Raw genomic sequence first — 23993 nt, 5'->3', positions numbered from 1 at the left:
GTGTTTTGATAGGAGGCATTTATGTGGAGAGGAGGGGGTGGGTGCGGATTCATATATTTAAGCCGCCTAAGCCGGCAGGTTTTCCTGGCAGCTCTGTAGTGTCTTAAAGAACCCCTAAATACAAAAAATAATGTATACTCGGATCTGATTTATAAATGGGTGCTGGGGTGAAATGGCAGATGGCACCTCCAAACCATAACCCTCAATTCCAGACGTCCCCAGAACACCATGCCCAAACAAAAAATCAGGACACTTTTTGATGTTTGAAGGACCATTTCCTTGGGCATCAGTGCTGAACATGGTGTGCTGGTGACTTCACAGTACTGCATGTTGGGAACATGTGCAAAATCGTGCGTGTTCTCGGCAGGCACAGAAACGCATTGCCCTTTAGCAGACACGCGGTGTTGCCATTAATTTTTATTGGCACCTCCACACATCTTCCAATGTACGTGGCACATTTTTGGAAAAGAGTCAGGGACGTCTCTTCTGCGTTTCTCGCACATAGGGTTGCTTATTGAAATTAATGGGCTGCTCTACACCCGATGCACGTGAGTACGCTGGAAGTGTGTGTGTGTATGTGTGCGCACGCGTGTGCACTGTTGCACCTGTAGGTGTGAACCTAGCCTAAGAGCAAGTCTCCAAGCTGCGGCCCGAGGCCAGATGCGCCCCTTCGCTTGGTTTTATTTGACCCTTGGGGCACTGTTTTCATCCACGGATACCAACCATGGCACATAATTACCCCAATGACACCAATGAAGGGGCAGAATTTCTTCCACTGACACCAAAGATGGGAATTGTTTATTCCCACTGCCATTGGGACCTTTTCCACTGTCAACGGCCACAGTCTGGCCACCCTTATGTCTGAAGGACAGTAAACCGGCTCTTTGTTTGGAACGTTTGGAGACCCTGCTTGCAGAACCAATGTCACATGAATATTACAGACAGTGAATCATATTGGTCAAACCCAGAGGAGCTTTTTGTAAGGCAGATAGTGTTTTACAATAAGCTCACATGTTCATCCATCTTACTGCAAAGAGAGATTCAGATTGGTTTCTGAAACACAGGTTGAGGCCCATTTTCACCCTGGACCATTCAGAGTACTCCCCATTTATCACCACACTCTGAACTCGCCTCTGTAGACACTTTTGAATCCATGTACTCGCCCTATGGTCCGTGCCAGCGGACCTTATTTTGTACAGTAAACGCTTATGGGGAACTGTGTCAGATGCTTTTGCAAAATCCATGTACACAACATCTACGTGCCTTCCTTTATCTAGATGGCAGCTCTACTCCCAGTCAATCCCACAATTTGAATCACTTCCCAAGACACACTTAAACCCTTGATCGTCTTCCCTGCCAGTGACATTTACACAGTAATCAGTGGCTACTTTTAGCTCTGATCACTGTATAAATGACAATGGTCCCCAAAAAGTGCCAAAAGTTTCTGATCTGTCCGCCGCAATGTTGCAGTTTCGCAAAAAATTGCAGATCACCCCCATTAGTAGGAAAAAAAATAATAATAATAAAAATGCCATAAATATATCCCCTATTTTGTAGACGCTGTAACTTTCAATATATGCTTACTGCGTTTTTTTTGTTTTATACCAAAAACTATGTAGAAGAATACATATTGGCCTAAACTGATGGAGAAATTATTATTTATTTATTTTTTAAATTTGGGGGATATTTATTGTAGCAAAAAGTAAAAAAAAAAAAAAAATATATATATATATATATATATTATAATTTTTTTTTTTTTATAGCATAAAAAATGAAAACCGCAGAGGTGATCAAATGACACCAAAAGAAAGCTCTATTTGTGGGGAAAAAAGGATGTCCATTTTGTTTGGGTACAGCGATGTACAACCACACAATTGTCCGTTAAATCGATGCAGCGCCATATCGCAAAAAACTGGCCTGGTCAGGAAGGGGGCAAATCCTTCGGGGGCTAAAGTGGTTAATCTGGAAGACTGAGGCCATCTTGTGGCAGAAAATATATACTGCAAGGAATGCTCTGGATTGAATTTGAGTATCGCTGCATTAAAGAGGCGCTACAGTCAGTATTAAAAATAAAAATTAAATTGGCAACTACAAATACTGTAAATGCTGACTTTTAATAAAAAGACACTTGCCAGCACAGGGATCCAGTGCGGTCTTGACCTGGGCCACTTCTTATATGCTCTTCGGGGTCCCTGGCACTGCTGTGTTGACTGTGGGAAGCCGGCTGTGACTCCCTGTGGCTTCAGAGCTGGCTCCTCGCTGCGCATTGGTGAGCCGCGCTGCTCTCTGTGAAGGGTCCCGCTGGGACCTGTGATGGACAGGGGGAGGGCGTGCCCCTCTAGATTGCTTTGGCGATCTCTGAGAAAGTGGGTATCTGTCAAATCTACTTACCCTCCTCCCCAAAAAAAGTTACAATGAGGAGGGGAATAGTGGAGGATAATGCCCCGTACACACAGTTGGATTTTCTGATGGAAAATGTTCGATGGGAGCTTTTTGTCTGAAATTCGGACTCTGTGTAAGCTCCATTGGACATTTTCCATCAGAATTTCTGTCACACAAAATTTGAGATATGGATCTAAAATTTTCCACCAACTAAATCCGTTGTTGGAAATTTCGATAGTCTGTACACATATTTCTTTTTTCATCCAGAAAAAAAGTTTTATTTGGTATTAAACACATACAGTCCAAGAATTCACAATTGGATCACATATGGCAAGTAAGTACATTTCCAAACATGGTAAAAACTGTGCCTTTTACTCAGTGGTATAGTCACCCTCACCAAATGTCTATGACCATATTCCACACCTCCCCCTGCCAATGTTCTATGGCAGATCACCTCGCCCACCTCAGATCTGTGATAGTTCAAATTGAGTAGTACCTTTAGCCCATGTTGAGTGAGTCTCAAGTCTATCCATGACTAGGTCATCTGGAGCAAGTCCCGGGGTTCCCAGCCATGGTTCCCATAGTTTTTTCCATTTTTTTTTTAGAGCATCCTCTATGCTGGTATATGATTTTTTTTTTTCCATTCTTAGTGTATTGCCTAATGCAGTAGTAGTCCATTCCTTAACCGAAGGGGTGACATCAGATTTCCAATGTAGCATTATCAATTTGCGAAGCCATAAAGAGGGCCCTAGAGAGGTCCTCTCTAATGTCAGGTTAACACTCCGGTTCGTCTAGCAAATTCAGAATGCAACACCTAGGGTCCCATGGGACTGACACCTGGAACACCGTGCTCAGGGTGTCAATCACCCCTCTCTAATACACATGCAGTTTGGGCAGCACCAGAGCATGTGTATCAAGTCCCCATGGTCCCTTTTACATCTAGTGCACATAGGGGTATGCAGCAGTCCCATGCTATGCAATCTGTGAGGCGTGTAGTATATTCTCAACAATGTGTATAGTTGTGTCAACCTTTTGTGTCACGTGTGTACACAATTCTGACGCACAAAGTGCCACGCATGCTCAGAATCGAGCAGAGGAGCCGCACTGGCTATTGAACTTCATTTTTCTCGGCATGTCGTCCGTGTTGTACGTCACTGCGTTCTTGACGTTCGCAATTCCAACCAACTTTGTGTGACCGTGTGTATGCAAGACAAGTTTGAGCCAACATCCGTCGGAAAAAATCCCATGGATTTTGTTGTCGGAATGTCCGCTCAATGTCTGATCGTGTTTACGGGGCATAAGAGGAACTTCCCTTTTTAGGTGAAGGTCCACTTTAGGTCAGTGATTTTTCAAACGGAACCGTTATGCAAAGCTTAATGAAACAAATGACTAAACCTTTTTTTTAAGACGTTTGGCATAATTCTGATATTTATTCTAGCCCAAAGCAGGAGTTCTTATTTCTGAACATCCATTTGGTTTATACCCAGAGTTCCCCTTTACCAGTTGTTGCCTATGGCTTTCCTTGGCATATAAGAATGTCTTCACGCTGTAGTTTCTCCCTACCCCGGTAAAGTCAGAATTTACACTGTAGGAAGTCCCTGTAGCCTTGCTTTACCTTTGCCCTGAAGCTTTGAGGTTTTTTTTTTTCAACTTGGCTTTGAGCTTAAAGCTCTTGAAAGTGTCTAATCCTCATTAGGAATTCAGTGACAGGCTCGCTGTACTTTGAAGTGTCTTCAGTCCTTTGTTACATCCTGGGTGCCTGTGTAGAGGCTTCCATAGAGTGCAGGTTACATGAGGCAAATAGCGGGGGGGACTGGGAACCGTTCCCACCAAGTTACATAAAGGCAAAGAAGTAAAAGAAAGTTCACCCTACATTTGGGTAAAGGAGACGCATCCATTTAAAGCTGAACTGCACCCTTATGCCGCGTACGCACGACCAGACTTTTTGACCAAAGGTCTGACGGAACGAGTCTGTCGGACAATTCGATCGTGTGTGGGCTCCATCGGACCTTTGCTTGCCAAAAATCCAGCGGACTTTAGAAATAGAACATGTTTTAAATTTTCCCACCGGAACTCCGCCGGACCGAGAAATCCGCTCGTGTGTATGCTAGTCCGACGGACAAAAACCGACGCTAGGGCAGCTATTGGCTACCGGCTATGAACTTCCTTATTCTAGTCCAATCGTACGTCATCACGTTCAAATTCGTCGGACTTTGGTGTGATTGTGTGTGGCCAAGTCCGTTCATTCGCAAAGTCCATTGGAACTCTGCCGAAAGACCGTCGGACCTAGTCCCTCAAAGTCCGGTCGTGTGTATGCGGCATTACCCTCAGACATGTACAGGCTCCTCTCCTGTACTCAGATTGCTTACTCTGTTTTCACTGCACACTGTAAGCTTGTTACAGTGTTCCTCGGAAACTCCAGGATATCAGAGCCAGGCTCCTTTCCTGACTGGAGAACGTCCAGCATCATCTAATGTTTTCCACCCCAGCTGACCTGTCCCTGGCTTGCCCCTTTTTATTGAATTTCAGTTCCATCATTGGATTTCAGTTCAATCTACAGCATGGGTGTCAAACCTGCGGCCCTCCAGCTGTTGCAGAACCATAACTCCCAGCATGCCTCTGCCTTTGGGTGCCAAGTTCCATCCTGCCTCTGCCTTTGGGTGTCATGCCTGCAACTGTCAGCCTTGCAATGTCTCTTGGGACTTTGCTTGCAATGCCTCATGGGTCCCGTAGTTCCACAACAGCTGGAGGGCCGCAGGTTTGACACCCATAATCTAGAGCAAGTGTCTTCAAACTTTCTAAACAAAGGGCCAGTATACTGTCCTTCAGACTTTAAGGGGGCCGGACTGTGGCCAGTGTGAGTAGAAAATGCCCGGCCTCTATGGGACTAAACAATGTCCCATCATTGCCCCATTGTTGGTAACGTGGAAAGGAATAGTGCCCCATCATTGGTGTCAGTGGTAAGAGTAAGCTTCAACCTTTATGTCCGTGTAAAGAATAGTGCCCCATCATTGGTGTCAGTGGTAAGAGTAAGCCTCAACCTTGATGTCAGTGGAAAGAATAGTGCCCCATCATTGGTGGCAGTGGGAGGAATAGTGCCCCATCATTGGTGGCAGTGGGAGGAATAGTGCCCCATCATTGGTGGCAGTGGGAGGAATAGTGCCCCATCATTGGTGTTGGTATGAGGAAAAGTGCCCCGAGGGCCAGATTAAGGCAAGCAAAGGGCCACATCCTGCCTCCGGGCTGCAGTTTGGAGACCACTGATCTAGAGGCTTAAGCCCTGTGTGCACACTAACGAAATGTCGGCCAGTTCAATTAAAAAAAAAAAAAAAAAAAAGCCTGACATTCAGCCTGTGTGTATGTTTTCCAGCATGCTCTCCTGACAGAAGCCCACCGGCTCCCAATCGTCACTCTCAATCAATGGCCAGAGTATTCTGGTGGGGGCCCATCCCCCTCTCAGAACACAACAGCTCAGTGGGGAAGATTGCTGTACTAACGTCAGATCATTAGTACAGCAGCTCTGACCGGAGCTGATAGTTTTTTTTTTTTTTTTTTTTTTTTCGTTCAACCCGCTGGGTTTAACAGAAAAAAAACACTGTATGTCCCAGTCTTTAGCATCGCATGTGGATGTTACCTAAGGCTATCTGCATGCAAATCCAGTCTGCCTAGAAATGCCAACTTCTCCAGCCGACATCCACCAATTCATTTTAATATATGCAATATTTGTTTTATGAGGCTTTTGTATGACATGCCAACTGGATTTGCCACTTGTTTAGACTGTCATAAACAAGTAAATGATCAACTCTTTCAGTTTTAAATTGAAAGGAAAAGCAAAACATTTGTGTGTGTATGTGTATATATATATATATGTGTGTGTGTGTGTGTGTGTGTGTGTATATATGTTAAAAAAAGAAAAATGTATTAATACCTTTTTTACCCTTTTTCAGAAGTGGTCACATTCCTTCTGCTCCCTCTGTTCTCAGCTGCATAGGGGAGGGGGGGGGGGGGGAGCAACAGCACACTGAGCTTCCTAGTGAGAGGCTATGCAGGGGGGGGGGGGGGGGGCGTGTCAGGAGAAGTCTGATCATTGGAAAGCAGGCTGAATTCCCAGTATAGAACTGACCACGGTGTGCTTTCCTGCTTATTGTGGTCAGTTTTTAATAGGAAATCAGAGGAACTAGCAGGAACACCAGGGATTTCACATAAAAGAAAGCAATACAAAGAGAACAGGATACCTTCTCATACATGGTACAGTAGGCACATCCGGAATATGAAATGCTGAGGTAACAAACACTTGAATTGTACTTTACAGTGGTTTCCTCCCTCCACCCCTGGACTGCAGACTGGACAGTGAAAGAGCAGCTGGAGGCGACTGAGGTCATCCCCCTGCTCAGAGTTGTCCCGATCCTCCTCTTCTGTGGTCCCCCACCAGCGTTCCTTCTCTTTGGCGAGTTCCCCCATAGAAACCCACTTTTAGACTTTTAGGAGACTGCGTGTCACCCACACACAACAGAACAATAAACTTCAATAAGCACAGATTTATAACGCAACACAAAACCATTTTGGTAAGTCGGATCCTCTTAGCAAAAGGGAATAGTTTTCCCTGCTGTGCTCCTACAAGAGCCAAAGTCTCAGTCAATGTGATGTACTGGAGGGAACGGCACACAGTGTAAACGTCTTACAAGTCAGTAAAAATTTTCGGCTTAACATTTGATTGGGCTGTCATTGCAAGCAAAGTAGGTGACGGGGTAACTGGTTGAATTTAGCAGTTATAGAAGCTCCTGACAGTTTTTCGAGTACTTTTGTACAACTATTGTAAAGTTTCTCTATAGGCATTATTAAATGTTCTGGGGATATTTTATATCAATATTAAGAAAATCTACCTGTGTATGGCCAGCTTTGGTGTTCTAACCATTGGGGTTCATTTACTAAAATTGGAGAATGCAAAATCTCTGGTGCAGCTGTGTGTGGTAGCCAATCCACTTCTCGGGCTGGCCACACATTATACAATTTGTATAATATTCCTTTAGATTTACCAAAACTGTATAAGATGAGGTCAAACCTAAACGCTTTCAATTTGTTTGCAATCAGGCAGGCCCGTACTGCATAGTTGAAGGTAAATCTAAAGTAAATTTGAATAGACCATCTTAAGGGCTTGTTCACGCTTGCTGACAATACTGACCCTTATCAAACACGCCTTTTTTGGGGGGGGTGTGACGGGTGTTTTTATTTATTTATTTTTAATGCAGGAATCGTCAAAAACTCTAAAACGCTGTTTTTATTTCCTTTTTGACACTTTTTTTTTTTTATTGTTGGTGAATGAATGAGTAGGTGTACAACATACCCCATACTCATTCACATAGGGGAGAGCCGGGATCTGGGGGCCACCTTGTTAAAGGGGGCTTCCGGTTTCTGATAAGCCCCTTGCCTGCAGACCCCCACAACCACTGGTCAGAGTTGTGGAAAGGGGTCCCTATGGCATGTGTTTTTTTTTTTTTTTTTTTTTTTCTTTTATAACTTTGACGTGGGATTCCCCTTAAAATCCTTACCAGATCCAAAAGGGCCTAGTATGGATTGGGGTGGGCTGGCAATGTGTTTTTTTTATTTATTTATTTATTTTCCCATTTGACATTCAGCTGTCCTCACAGCTAATGAGTCCTCTATTGTTAAAGCAGTAGTAAACCGTTGGAAAAAAACAAACCTGCAAGACAATGGCATTATGTGCTAGTATGCATCGCATATTGGCACATTATAAAACACTCCCTTTAGATTGAAGCCCCCGTAGCAGTCAAAGGGGGCTGACATGTTCCCCCAGCGTTTCTTCCAGGCACGCAGGCTCCGGTGTTGTGAGTGGCTGGAGCCGCAATGACGTCACTACCGCGCATGCGTGGAGGAGCCCTCGGTTTCCTGCAAGAAGCTCCAACACGATACACTGGACCTTCAGAGCGCATGTGCCACTGATGTCAGCGGCTGCATGTAGGGTGAAAATCTCCTCCAAAATAGTGTACGTTATTCATTTTAACTACAGATAAGCCTTGTTATAGGCTTAACTGTAGGTAAGAATTAAGGTGAGTACAAGTACCGATATTTTTTTCAAGTACTCGCTGATACCGATTACAGATACTTTTTAATGTCATGTGACAGTTTTCAGAGCACAATACAGATTAGGTGGCACTGATATGCAGAACTGATAGAATTAGGTGGCACTGATATGGAACACTGATGAGCACTGACTGATGGCTGGAACTGACAAATGGTTGGCAATGATAGATGGCACTGACAGGTGGCTGACACTGATGGATGGCTGGCACTGATAGATGGCATTGATAGGGGGCTGGCATTGATAGATGGCACTGACAGGTGGCTTGCACTGATAGGTGGTATTTATGGGCACCGATGGGCAGGCACTGAAATGCCATGAAAGGAAAGGCTACCTGCGATGCCCATCTTGGTACTCCTTGCACTCGGCCGCATAAAAGCGGCAGCGGCCATCTTGTTTCACCCAGCCAAAACTATATGGGCTGGGTGTAACAAGATGTCTGCTGCTGGCTTACTGCAGCCGAGTGCAGGGTGTACCAAGATGGGCGTCGAGATGTCCAAACGCTGACGTCGACACAAGTGTCACTTCCGTTGTTCTGCCCGCTGACTTTCGGTTGCGCCGGGTCGCCTAATCTGATGACGCACCGCCTCTCCCAGGTATCGGATCAGGCATCAGGAGCATTTGTGCGAGTACAAGTACTCGTGCAAATGCTTGTCTACAGGGTGCAAGGAGTCCTCTACTGAGAGGGTAAGGTACTCCTGGTGGCAAAGAAAAGGCTTTCACCACTGACCCCTAATTTTTATAAACTGTGGAAATAGAAAATGAAAATAATTAAAATGAAATACATGGCTTGGTTATATCCTTTTTTTTTATTTCCTTTTTGCAGTGTATGTTTCCTTGGAGTCATGGCACTAATTATAAGCTGGGCATCCATGGGTGTGGAGCTTGCGGTGGCTGTGGTGAGTACAGTGCGCCGTCTATTTACCTCTGGGTAGTTGATTGCAACAGTAATATGCGCGAGTACTATTTGAATGTGTTTTAGGCACATGTATATACAGTCAGAAGAAGAAAAAAAAAGTATGCAATACCCTTTGAATTAACTTGTTTTCTTGGCCCCTCCCCCATTCTGAATGCACCCATAGCAAGCCGCTTGCAATGGGGGCACTCGTGCGGGCTCAATCCCAAGCTCTTTACAAAACTGTTTCAGCTCAGACAAATCTTTAGGTCTGGTGTGAGGTCATTCCACAGCATCTCTATGGGGTTAAGGTCTGGCCTCTGACTGGGCCACTCCAAAAAAGTGCATTTTCTTTTACTTAAGCCAGTCTATGGTTGATTTACTTCAATGTTTGGAGATCATTGTCCTGCTGCATCACCCAACTTTTACTAAGTTTACAGCCACCCTGACATCATCTTTTAGGATATTTTGGTAAACTTGGACATTTATTTTCCCCTTGATGAAAACAAGTGGTCCAGGCTCTTTGGCAGTGAAGCAAGCCCATATCTTGATGTTCTTCTCCACATACTTCACCGTTGGGATGATGTTTTGATGTTGGTAAGCTGTGACCTTTTTGCGCCAAAGGTAGTGCTGAGTATTCGTCTCAGTTTGCCAAGGTGCTCTTTGGCAAACATCAGGAGCGCAGGAAAGTTTTTTTTTTTTTTTTTTTTTTTTTTTTTTTTTTGGAGAGATATATAAATAAAAAGATTGAATAAAATACACATAATATGCAATCAAAGAGAAGATTTCCACCATATCGGAAGAAAAAGTGTTGTGGTCCCATCCCTATTGTGTAGAACAAAGAAGAATACCCCCTAAATGGGACTCTGAAAGACCACCAACACTTGTGTAGTATAGAAACAATCTTTTAATAATTTGAATGATAATACAGTATATCAAACAATATGATCAATAATAAAAAGACGTATGACGTCTGCACAATATGTACATACAATAAACAAAAACACAGGGGAGGCTCTCCACACGTGAGCATCACATCCACAGGGTACATGAAGTCAGGGATTGGACACTATCCGGCAATCTACGAGCTGAATTTTGAGGCTCTGGTTAAACCCCGTCCCGACTACCCTTTAAAGCACCCATTGTTTTACGGGTGAAATAAAGTTGCTGTCCTACACCTGTTACTATACAGACTTGAACTCATTTCTTCTTAACGTGGATGTAAACCCGAAATATTTTTTTTTTTTCGTCCGGCACAATATAGAGTATGGCATTTCAGATCAGCTGTGCCCAGTTTTACCACAAAGAGTTAATCCAGCTCTGAGAAATCCTCATATCTTTTTCCCACCCCCACTCCTTTCTTCAGCAGCTCTGCAAGGATTGGCTGTTCCACTCCTCAACATGATTTGGCATGCTGAAGTCATGTGGGGACTTTTCTGGGTTTTGAATGGATGTTGGTGATCATAGCAGAAGTTCAGTGTAAGATATGCACTAGGGGTGCACCGAATGGGTTTTTTGGTGCCGAAACCGATACCGAAAATGAAAAATACACTAGGCCGAAAACCGAAACCAATACCGAAACCGCACCGATACCGAAAATGACTGTTTTTAAAAAATATTTTCATACAGCAGATGGTCAGAGACTGGGGACATGGTACAGGAGATGGTCAGAGACTGGGGACATGGTACAGGAGATGGTCAGAGACTGCAGGCATGGTACAGGAGATGGTCAGAGACTGCAGGCATGATACAGGAGATGGCCAGAGACTGCAGGCATGGTACAGGAGATGGCCAGAGACTGCAGGCATGGTACAGGAGATGGTCAGAGACTGCAGGCATGGTACAGGAGATGGCCAGAGACTGCAGGCATGGTACAGGAGATGGCCAGAGACTGCAGGCATGGTACAGGAGATGGCCAGAGACTGCAGGCATGGTACAGGAGATGGCCAGAGACTGCAGGCATGGTACAGGAGATGGCCAGAGACTGCAGGCATGGTACAGGAGATCAAAGCAGCCTCACCAGTTCCCCGCAGATGCAGCCTGCCTGATAAAAATACATGCACAGTGCGGAAACTGACTGCATGGTGTGAACTGGAGCCATTGGCATACATGGAAAACACTGTGCAAAAAAAAAAAAGCACACGGAACTGCATCTGGTGTGAACTGGCCCCAAGCAAGCTACCTGGTTCCGTTCCAACAGACTTCTATTGGGAATGCTCATATCGTTACCTCTACTAGCAATAACTTAACCCTTCCCCATTCTATCACATGGTGATAAAACCTAGCTAGGTCAAAATCAAGATTATTATTATTTTTTTTTTTTTTTTATATGGCCAATAAAGGGAGTACAGCCTTTGTCCTGTGACCTGGTTTATATAGCATGGCTACATTCACACAAGTGGCCAGAGGTAGATAGTTTCAGAGGCAAACAAATGACTTTTGGATGCAGCAGCATTGTGGGCACAAAAAACTTGATTTAGCTGCGGACAAAACTCTACAATGCTTGCCCTGGGCACACTCTTTCCCCCTCATGCAGCTTGCCAGTGTCTGAATGCAGCCTTACCTATGCCCGGATCAGAGTGGTGATCTCCGTGTGTCACGGAGCTGTGCATTGAATTGCCCGGGCGGCTGCAGTAACAATGTCCCGCCTCCTGTAATCACGTCAGGCTGATTCAATGTCCCGCCATTGGATCAGTGTACTGTCCGTCACAGGAGGCGGGACATTGTTACTGCAGCCGCCCGGGCAATTCAATGCACAGCTCCGTGACACACGGAGATCACCGCACGGTCGGGCGGGAGGAAAGGAGGAGGGAGGACGGAGGATGAGCCAGGTAAACACCCCTGCAATGGGCGGCACCAGGGCCCACCCCCATTTTCGGCCCCATTATCGGCAAGATTTTCCTTTCGGCAATTTGCCGAAAACACAATTTTCGGTCGATATGTTTCGGCGGCCGAAATTTCGGTGCATCCCTAATATGCACAGGAGAAAATGCATGTTAAGGGGCGTGCAGAGGTGGGCAGGGAGTCTACTGACATCACAGCTCCGCCCACTGAGCCCTGGAGAACAGACCCACCCATAAAATCTGCAGTTTTTTGGATCTCCTAGTAGAGGGGAGACATTTGACAGATAAGTATACATGCAGGAGGCATGTATATCCTTCTAGATAACCAATATTGCAGTAGATTTGAAAAGATGACAGTGGGTTTACATCCACTTTAAGCTCACAGTGGCTCTGATCTGGCATCCATCTCCATTTTAATGGTTGCCTCTTCTGGCTTTGATTATGGAATCACTTAAATTGAGCTAAAATATATCTGACTATACTCCACTCACTACCCCTGACGAAGGTGTAAAAAAAATGGAAACACGTCGGGTATCGGGGTACATCACCCATCAGAGAGTATCCGTGTCATTTTATATTTAATGTTTTGACTTCAGTTTTTGTTTTTGTTTGTCGTATATTCATATTGTACAGACGTCCTACGTCTTTTTATTATTGATCATATTGTTTGATCTAATTATCATTCAAATTATTAAGATTGTTTCTATACTACACAAGTGGGGGGTATTCTTCTTTGTTCCATAATGTGCAATCTTCCATAGCAAAAATGTACACAAATCTATTGTTAATATGCTGGCAAAATACATCAGTATCTGAACCTGTATTTTAAAAAGAACACAGGTCACGACTCGAAGAGGGCCAGATATGGGCGGAGAGTTCATAGAATGTTGCCATTGGACGTTATTTGCTGTCAAACATTCCTCCTGAACATTGTGTCGGCCTGATCCGGAGCTACCGTAAGCACTCGTTTGAAGTCATTGCTGCCAAAGGAGATTCGACCAGCTAATAACTCCAAGGGTTTACCTAATTTTTCCTCCAACACTGTAAATATTTAATGGGTGTGTTCAGTAAAGACGCAGAAAAATTTGCTTGTATGTTATCCGCTTAAAGGGGAAGTCCAGCCCCGCCCATGAAAAATTAAGTCAGCAGCTACAAATATGACAGCTGCTGAATTTTATTATATGGACACTTACCTGTCCAGGGAGCCCGTGATGTTGAGCGATGTTATCTTCGGATTGGCTGTCGGGTGCAGCCACTGCCATTCCTGGTAAGGGAATCCGGCAGTGAAGCCTTTTGGCTTCACAGCTGGTTCCCTACTGCGCATGCGCTGCACTAATTTGTCCGGAGACAGGAGGAAGTGGGGAACTACCTGTCAAAAACATTTACCTGCCCCCCCAGATTTGGCACCGGAGGGGGGGGGGGGGGGCGATAAGAGGAAGTTCTACTTTTGAGTCGAACTCCGCTTCAAACACTTTGTGCTTGTCTGTTACTTAGATGAGGATCAGATCACATTTTATGTCAAATTACTGCAAAAAACAAGTTAATACCAAGGGGTTCACCTACTTTTTCTTGCACTATAGCAGTGATGGCGAACCTTGGCACCCCAGATGTTTTGGAACTACATTTCCCATGATGCTCATGCACTCTGCAGTGTAGTTGAGCATCATGGGAAATATAGTTCCAAAACATCTGGGGTGCCAAGGTTCGCCATCACTGCACTATAGCATAAGATACCTAGAGGCTATTTAGTAGTAGGTAACCACATTTAAAGGCATATAAATCCTAAAACCACAAATGTAATATATTACAGCTGACCAATCATTAGATGTGGTGGCAGTGTTAGTTTTCCTTGTTTATGGCTCCCCCCCCCTTTCTGTTTTTACTTGGGGATCTGACTAGTAACACGCCCTCCTGTACCTCCACTCTGGATGAAGGATCACAGGGGACAGATTTGAAAAGCAGTATTGTTAGTATGGGGGGGAGGGGAGTGTTAGATGTACTAGCAGATTTAAATACAGTAACAAATTGAAACCAAAGAGAACACTTTTCTAAGCAGATACAGCCAACTATTGTTTTCCCTTTTGGGACAAAGAGTGTTAATAATCTGCCAACCCCACATAGGTTGGCAACATTCTAAGAACTCTCCACCCATATCGGACCCCATTCACCACAACTCTTTGAGTCGTGACCAGTGTTCTTTTTACAATATGGGTTCAGATACTGAAGAATTTTGCCAGCATATTAATAACAATGGATTTGTGTACATTTTTGCTATGGCAGATTGCACATTACATGTATTTTATTCAAATATCAATCCATACACACATATATACATGTGTGTATGCATGTGTGTGTGTGTGTGTGTGTGTATATATATGTATATATATGTATGTATAATATATATTATAAAAAAATATTTATATATATATATATATATATATATTATAAAAAAATATTTATATATATATATTATAAAAAAATATTTATATATATATATATATATATATATATATTATAAAAAAATATTAATATTTTTACTCAATGAATATAAAATGCTTTTTTTTTTTTTTTTATATACTTGCACGCAAGTTCAGCCTAGAGAATTGGTCACACTTCATTTCTGCCATGGCACAATTCTTTATTTGTCACAACACAAATCCATATTGCCACATACCAATATAAAATGTACTTCAACTGCTGGGCTTTCCTAATCTGTTGTTTCTTCACCTTTAAGGGCTGCAGCGATTTCTGCATGGATCCGGACACCTTTGTCACCAAAATAGTGGAAGAAAAATCAGTGTTGAGTGCTGGTAAGGGTTTTATTCCCCTCCTGTGGCCACTAATTGTAACCTCTCATTTGTCTCATTGATATGAATGAAGGGCAGAGATTTATTCCAGTAACAATATCTCCAAACTTCTGCTACTTTGGAGGATTTTAAAAAAGCAAAAAACTTTGGGGCAATATTAAAGAATGTGAGTGACTTTCCATAGGACCCTTTGGCAAGGAATTTTCTCCTCCCTCTGATTACCAAAGGCCTTATGGCCCCAGTGTAAAGATGCCTGGTAATCTCCCCACTGAACTTTGATATAAGCTTTGAGCGGCTGGCTTAACTTGGTGCTGCCTACACAAAATTGAAACAACCCTTTTGGGCGGAGTTGTCCTTTAAACATTTGAGCAATTGGTATGGACATTTTTAGGCTTCATGTACACTGGCAGCTCCTAAACTTGAGTTTAGGAGCTTTTGAGTTTTTTTTTTTTTTTTTGGCAAAAGCTCCTAAACTCAACTCCATAAAAGCCTGTGTGTCCAACTGTCCATATACACATAGGATTTTAGCAGAGTTAAGAAGCTGCCAGGTTTAGGGGAGGTTAAACCACCCTCTCCTGAACGCCGAAGAATTGTGTTCAGTATAGCAACGCGTTGACCGCCGAACTTGGAAAAAGGCAAATCCCGGTAAAAACGATGCGTTTTACATTTTCCCGCGGTCAGGGTAGGCTAGTGTACATGTAGCCTTATACTAAGTACACAAATTTTGTGAAAGATTAAATATTATTGGTTAACATAAGAGAACAGTATCCTAATTAACCCCCTCTATGGAATAATGTTACCCCCCCCCCCCCTCTACTGATTGCTGGGTAACAAAAAAAAAAAAAAGCTGCAGTCATGGGACACTCTGGTCCCATGTCTTCTCTTTTGCGTTGTTTACTTCCAGTGGGCTGCTTCTTTGGGGGTCCACGTCACTTGCAGCCTATTGGGTCCTCTCTGGAAGCAGTCTGAGGTGCAATTGCAGCACTGAATTAGGCCTCTTTCACACTGGGACGCTTTGCAGGCGCTACAGCGCTAAAAATATGAAACTGCTGCTGCTGTCTCTCCAATGTGAAAGCCGGAGGGCTTTCATGCTGGAGCGGTGTGCTGGCAGGACACCAAAAATAGTCCTGTAGCAGCATTTTTGGGGCAGTGCGGCTATACCACCGGCATAGCGTTGCTGTAGCAGCACATTGCGATGGTTTTAACCCTTTCTCGGCCGCTAGCAGGGGTTAAAACCGCCCTGCTAAAAATAGCGCGCTTTACCGCTGACGCCCGGGCGCCGGCAGTGTGAAAGGGGCCTTGGCAGTCCCCTGTACTCAGAAATGGCTATAAGGGATTTGGGTGAATAGATCTTGCTTCACCAGGTAAGAAAATCAAAAAGCCTTGCAGGAAGGGTTAGGAGTGGAAGGGTAGCGGGAGTTTGTTGTTATTTTTGCCTGAAACGGGGATTTAAAGCAGGAGTCCACCGGGACTCCGCGTTTTTTTTTTTTTTTTTTTTAAAAGCCAGCAGCTACAAATACTGCAGCTGCTGACTTTTAAAATAGTGACACTTACCTGTCCAGCGCGCCCGCGATGTCGGCACCCGAAGCCGATCGCTAGGTCGTCTGTCGGGTCCTGCCGCCGCCATCTTGGGTATGGGAATCAGGAAATGGAGCCTTTCGGCTTCATTTCCCGGTTCCCTACTGCGAATGCGCGAATTGCGCTGCGCAATAAGGACGCTCCCCGCTGCCTCTGGGAGCTGTGTGTTTCCCAGCAGGCAGCGGGGCACTTGCGGGAAGGGGCAGGCACTTGCGGAAAGGGGCGTAAGTTGCGCCCCTTTCCGCAGAGAGCTGTCCCGGAAGTGGGTGCAGTTACCTGGATTATCCAGGTAACTGCACCCCCCTCCCCCCTGAAAGGTGCCGATTGTGGCACCGGAGGGGGGGAGGGTTCCGATGAGCGGAAGGTCCACTTTAGGGTGGACCTCCGCTTTAAATAATAAAAAAATAAAATAAAAAAATCCACCTTCAAAATTCAAAAGTGCAAAAATATACTCTAATTTGTGCAAACCTTCATATAGTGTATATGTCCTAAACAATTGAGTAAATGGTATAACATGCCTGTCATCTGTCTTTAAAATCAAAATAAGCCTCTAGCTGTAGAACACCCTCTGGGGCCACATCTTACCTTTAGCACCCTTGCCCTACCACAGTATAGTGCTTGGTGACCCAGAAACCTTTTGCCAAGCCTAAGCACTGTCATGGGTAGGGGTGCCCAGCCATATGCAAACCCTGATTTTGAGGAAGCCAGCCTTTCCTTTATGCTCTTTGCAGGGGCTGTATTGGCACATAGAGGGTGAAGACACGCAGGCCTGTTATTAGTAAGATTTGGTCTGTTGTTAGGGTTGCCATCTCATCCCTTTTAAAACCAAACACATATGAGTTACACAGGTTCTGAGGCTAATTTAATGCAAATAAGGCACCAAGTGAGTTTAATTACCACCTTAACCAGCCGCAGAACCTGTGTAATTAATATGTGTTCGATTTTTAAAGGGATGAGGTGGCAACTCTATCTGTTGTACAGCCGGAGGCTCAATTTAAGCTGATGTGACAGGTGTGCTTTGGGTGTTAGACCGGCAGTAATTGCATAGTAACAAGAGGCAAACTATGGAGTACATCAGAGAGCAACACCATTATTAATACTTATCATAAGATGATATGGAGCATGTTTTTTTATTTGATGATATCTTTGAACAACATAATTGAATTGTGCCTTTTTTTTTTTAAATAAAAAAAAAAAAAACACACAACAACCATCCAGGCCCCCATCTATGCAGTAGTCGGTACATACTATATAAAGTTAACAAGCAATGTCACACAGGTTATGATAGATCATGTGGCCTTTTGTTGACCAATCAGTTTGCAGGATTCTCGTTCCAGAGCAGATGGGTCAGTCTGGGGTCTGCGTGCCGTGTTAAGGAGAGAAAGAAGGACAATAATAAGAGGTGCGAGTAAGGAGGAAGAGTAGAGAGGCAAGAAAAGTAAATTAGGTAAACATGGGCACGAAGTTGCATTTTATCACCAGTATCAAGGCGTGACTTGGCAATAGATCAAAAAATAGCTGAGCTTCTTGATATCTAAATGTTAGATTTTGGGCCCATCTGCTCCCAGTATGATTATAAAGCAACCTAATCTTTGTATATGTTTGTTCTGTGATTAAAGCAGTTAGTCCTCAGATTAATAGCAAGCGGTCCTGAATTTTGTAAAAGAATGCTTTTGTGTCAGATTGCTTATTTTATTGCCTTCCTCCCTCTGTCTTGCAGGTGGCAGGACAGACCAAATATTTGATGCGCCCAGTAACTCCCAAAAGTGTGCTGGACTTCATTGCCTACCCACGCATGTGCAGTTGGCTCTTGAAAAAAATACTGAGATTCAAGAGAGTGAACTATGTATGAGTGGGTAGGGAGCAAAGCCAAGTGCCAAGTTTGTGAGTTGCTTGGGCCACGCATCCAACGCTCGGTACTTCCTGCAGGATGGAGGGCAATTGAAAAGGCAGCTTGAGAAGTAATCATTCTTTACGAAATGGAGCACTACACATATTAATGTATGGACGCTGTGATATATAGGGATTTTTTACATATGTCAGGTGAGCTAACCCTTTAAGAAGGCATCCATATTTTCCCATTTACATTAGGCAGTACATAAATCGCTTTCATTTCTAAACCTGACAAGTCCTTATAAATAGAACAGCAGAATGTCCTCCATCCACACAATGAGATGTCTAGGACAGTTGAAGGTTGTTTTGCAATCTATAGTGTAATCAAGGCTGAAGAAGCTGGAAGTGAAGGTAGCTTGTTGAATGGGAGAGTGGTTGTTGTGTAGGAGAAGGCACCTTTATATGACCTAGAAATGATAAATCTGACCGGCTTTGTCGGTTCCTCTCTCCCCTTCACACATTTTACTGGCTGACCGCTGGCCTTCTACAGCTGCTGCCCTGCCGACATTAGCGCAGATTACCGCCTGATGCTTGGGTTCAGCTGGGTTAAAGAGAAGCTTCCATTAGGGGGATAAGAGGATCACACTTTACTCTTCACTCTACTGTTTTTGCTGTGCCTTAATGCTGTTATATTTTACAGTGATTATTTTTATACTTGCGTAAACCAAAAATAGTGCTTGCTTTTCACTCTTTGCCTTAACTGTTAAGCAACTCTCTGCTTTCAAAATAGAATTTGCATTCCACACTTTTTATGACCCATCTGAAAGACACTTCAACCCCAACTCCAGATATAATGAAACAGTAAAACATTCCAACGCAGAATCTTTAACCATGGGCTATATGTAGCTACCATCACGTGAATGCAGACAAAGAATTCTGCATGGACACCCCCTTATTAGTCTTGGCACTCCCATCTAGTCTTTGTTTTTTGCTAGTGTCTTTATTTAGGTGATGGACCTCTTCTGTCTACCGAGAGAAGCGTACCCCTTTTATGTGGAGGATTTGTTTTTTTTCTTTGAGGGATTCTTACATCAAGATTCATGGCTGCCATTGAGCCTTCCTTTTGCAGATTTTGGATTGATTGACTCCTTAGCTGAGCCTTGGGGGAACCATATCCAAAATTAAGACACTGGGCTGACCACCTATGTAAAGTCGGGCACTGAATCCTACATGGGCACTCACCTTGGCACAAGGTGCATTGTGTTGAGTTAGCCACAGGATGCTATACAGGTCCAGGGCCATGGTCTGCTAGGGGGAGGGGTTACCCTGTCCCTTAGGGCATGGGGTCTGGTGCATGCCTGTTCATCGGTTTAGGTGTGATTTCAGGTTCAAATTGTTGCCTGAATTCACACCTGAACCGGGACCAAAGACGCATAGGACCATTCAGCAATCTGGTCCGCGCCCGCCCCAGACCTCTGAACCTGCTTCATTTATTGCTGGTCATGTGAATTGGATGACTGGGAAATCCTCATCCAATTTGCATATATGTGAACCCAGCCTTAAAAAGAATTACAGGCATTCATATTTTTACTTGGTCACATTGATCCAGCTTGGACCAACGTAACTATGCAAATACCATACCTGTGGGATCCCTGTAGCAGCTGAAAATCTCTGTATCAGACACAGTTACTATAGTGTTCTCCACTAGCTTCTGGGTCCCATTGTATTCAGAGAAAGCTTTGCATTTTCTCGAAGAACGCAAAATATTCTCCGAATGGATGAGGTGTTGAGGTGGAGAGCACATCATTGTCCTGCCTCTCCGCCTTATGGACCAGTGTATCTATGTTAAAATCTCCATACCTGATTGATTTTCTTTTTTATTTTTTTTACTTATTTGAAAGTAATTTCTTCAAAAGCAACCCCTCGTCATGCAGGGTATGTCTTCATTATGTCCTGCAGATATACTCATTTACATGGCAGGATTGGTGCAGCTCCCACTGTACTTCTGGACAGCTCAGATGTCAGATCTCAGACACCTGCTTTCTAGTCCTTCAAAAATACAAAGCTTTGGGGCTTAATTTTTTTGGAAATGGCCTGTAGGAGAGCAGGCAGGGTCTTCACTGCTTCCCTGGGGTCTAGGAGACCTAAAGCGCTCAAACATTCAAACGGGCCAGAAGTACAGTGAAGCTTTACTGATCCCGGCATGTATACAAGCAGATGTGCCAGATGTCGGAGAAAGTCTGCAAGATGGGAGCTTGCTTTTGAGGCAAAGGAATGTTCAACTGCTTCACTCTGGTAAGGTTATTGTGCCCAGAGTTAGGCCTTCAAGGAAACCTACAGCCAATGTGTACATGCTTTCTTTATCTGCTGTACTTCAGTACTAAAAAGATTATAAAAAGTTTAGCCCATTCATATGCACGTTGGTCCACTGATCTAACAAATGCTGCTCTAATCCCTAATGCCTAGTACACACGATCAGAAAATTGGACAAAAAAATTATGGTAGTGATTCTACGCTAATCCGATCGTTGGTTCACAGCTTTCGAGATCTGATCCAGACAGTTCATGCAAAACTATCTGTAGGGATAAACATGAATATTTTTCTCGTACGATGCCAAAATGAACGATTTTTGTTTAATCCGTACAGTATTCGTCCGTAAAAAACTCAGAAGACCAAAACCACGTATGCTCGGAAACAAAAGAATACATTATATTACAATACAACACATCACTTCCAAAGTTGTATTCTGTCATATGAGAATTTTTGTAACTTTAGTAACCTCTTAATTTTCAATGAGACTAGTGTGCAAAAAAAACCCCCAAAAAAAGATCGTTCGTCCGATATTTTCGTATGTACGAGGCTCAAGCCTCTTGTATACAAACCCAACGAGTTGCCAGAGAAGCGACTCATCCTTTTGTTGGAGAGCTTTGTTTGATGTTTTAGTCGGACACATCCAGCCTTAAAAAGCAAGTTAGCGGAATTTACCTTTGCTAAACCATTGTGCACTGGAAATACTTTTTCTTGCATAAAAGGTTATAAGAGAAAACTAGGAAAACAATAAATAAAATAACCCAAAGTGATTTTATTTGCCATTTGTATGTATGTTTGTATTTGGCTTGCAGCTGAACCCCTAGAAAAAAAAAAAAAAAAAAGACTACAACCTAGGTAAGACCTCGAGGGGCACCTAATGGGTGCAAATATGGATGACTGCAAAATCTTGACAACGCAATGCACTAGCAGTAGAATGGACCTATAAGGTTCTAACCAGATGGTATTTTACATCTTCCAGAGTAGCATCCTATGTTTCAGGTTATTACTCTTTTCACTGCTGCAATGCAGACCTTAGCTAGGGCCTGCAAGAGTCCTGTTCTTGGTGTAATGGAGGTCTTATCCATAACTATTTGGTAATGCTCCATGAGAAGAATGAGGCCAGATATTACCACACCATGACCAGATTTGTGTTCGCTACTCCACATCTAAGGGGGCCATGGCCTGTATTCCCCTCAGACTACTATATCCTCATATATACCATCCCTATTGTTTTACTCCAATGACTGCTCACCCCGACTCCACTTTCCCTAAACATTTACCCTTTCCATCATCCCCGTGTAGGATCCTCAATGTTCAACATTCTACTTTTACTCTTAGGTTGATCAAGAGATATTGTATTTGTTAATTTCTATACTATGGTCTTTATAGGCTTTGTGTGAACTCCTGACAAATTTTCAATATAAAATAATAAACAAGAAAAAATAATTAGGTTTTACAAGCAGCTAGGGGGGAAAAACTGAATTTTGGCTACATTTCAGCCTCTTCTATCTCTCTGTAAAGCAGCACTGAGGCTGGAAGAGGGCAGGGCAATACTAGAAGCCAATCAAATGTCTCATCAGTGTGTTTCAGTTCCTCAATGTCCAATTGTAAGCTGAGACTAGGGGGGTAACCAGACTTGCTTAAAGCATTTTTTACCCTGAAAAAATGGATCCTGTTCCTTTAAAGCATGAATAACCACACTGTGCTTGTGCTGTGTCATTTTCCCCCCTGTATCACCTGGTTGATCCTGCCTGGTTCTGCCTTCCCCTCTGTAAACTGACCACAGTTTATCATGGCTACTGAACCCTGACACTGTGGTCAGTTTATGTGCCTCCATCATCCGCAGTTCTCCTCTGTCCTCCTCTCCCCCATCCCTCCCTGCCTATCAGTTCTGTTTCATGGAGATAACTGTCACATCGGGAGAGGTGGCCAGTTACGTGAGTGCCGAGCAGCGCTCTAAAATCGGGTATAGACTGCATTCTTTTTTTCTTTTTTAATAAAGCACATACAAAGGGGCACCTGTTATTAGGAAACACAGAGGGTTGTATAAAGATGACAGAGTGTCTTAACAACCACTTTAACTGCAGTAGTGAAAAAAATGTTTCTAGTTTGCCTTTACTTTCTGGCAGGCCTGTGTAAATCTCAGGACAGGATGGAGAGAAAAACAAATCCATTGGCAGGCGCAACAACGCTCATTTTTTTTAAATGGATATAATTTAGCAATTTACTTTGGCTTTAAAGTGGAGTTCCACCCAAAAGTGGAAGTTCCAATTTAAGGACTCCTTGCTCCCTGACATGGCATGTACATTTTTCGGGGGAGTGAGTAGGTACCTAGTTTTGACAGGTACCCAATTCCCACTTCCATTCGGGCTGTCTAGGCGACTCAAGCGGAAGTTCTCCTCTCCACTCTCTCCCTGCAATCTTCTGGGACACATTGACTAGGAGAGGCCCGACTCACACATGCGCAGTGCGCACTCAGCTGTGAAGCAGCAAGCTGTCACAGCCGGGTGCCCACACTTGTGATGCAGGGGAGAGGTGCAGGAGAGAACAGAGGGTTCGGGTGACTGCATCGCTGGATCGTGGGTCTGCTTATTAAGTCAACAGCTACAGTTTTTGTAGCTGCTGACTTTTAATAAACACAAAAAGCACTGGAACTCCGCTTTAAATGTAATAAACTACCATATTGGCGTATAACATGCGCCCCAATTTAAGAGGGAAGTTTCAGGGAAAAAACTTGTTTTTTTTCAAATAAACCACTTTGAAGCAAAATAATGGTCAGTGCCAATCAATGCAGCCTGATTAGTGCCCATCTGCAGCCACAATGCAGCCTCTGTGCCCATCTGCAGCCTCACCATTTCTTATGCAGTGCAGGGAATCAGGAGGTGAATGAGCGCCGCCGGGATTACTGAGCCGCCATCGCCTGGTTACAGAACTCTGCTCTTACACACACGTCCCGCCTCCGCCATCGTCAGTGGACCAGCTCTTGTGATTGACAGAACACTGGTCCAATGCCGGTGGCGGAGTGTGTGTGTGAGAGAGCTGAGTACTGTAAACAGAAGATGACTGCTCGAGAACTAGACATGGCAGCTCAGTTATTCCGGCGGCGCTTACCCCCCTCCTTCTCCGAGATACGCTATCAGCGTATAATGCGCACCCCTGATTTTCCCCCTATTTTCAGGGAGAAAAGGTGCGTGTTATACAACGATAAGTACGGTATATTTATTAGTCTTTGCTCTTCTCATCTA

At 43.9% G+C, this 23993-nt stretch overlaps 1 protein-coding gene across 5 annotated transcripts in view; it reads left to right on the top strand.

Annotated features, from left to right (window-relative positions):
• TTYH3 (tweety family member 3) overlaps positions 1-23993 on the top strand; it is a 206794-nt gene that overhangs the window by 129320 nt on the left and 53481 nt on the right. For all 5 annotated transcript variants that reach the window (XM_077449152.1, XM_077449153.1, XM_077449151.1 and 2 more), the window contains exons 6-7: positions 9309-9381; positions 14955-15030. In XM_077449152.1, coding sequence (XP_077305278.1) covers positions 9309-9381; positions 14955-15030 — 149 coding nt within the window. The remainder of the gene's footprint in view (positions 1-9308; positions 9382-14954; positions 15031-23993) is intronic.

This window comes from Lithobates pipiens, unplaced genomic scaffold, assembly GCF_037356315.1.
Source record: "Lithobates pipiens isolate NorthernLeopardFrog02 unplaced genomic scaffold, aLitPip1_a1.2 Scaffold_22, whole genome shotgun sequence".
NCBI classification, from domain to species: domain Eukaryota; kingdom Metazoa; phylum Chordata; class Amphibia; order Anura; family Ranidae; genus Lithobates; species Lithobates pipiens.
Note: the sequence above shows the minus strand (reverse complement) of the source record. Positions and strands in the feature narration are given on the sequence as shown.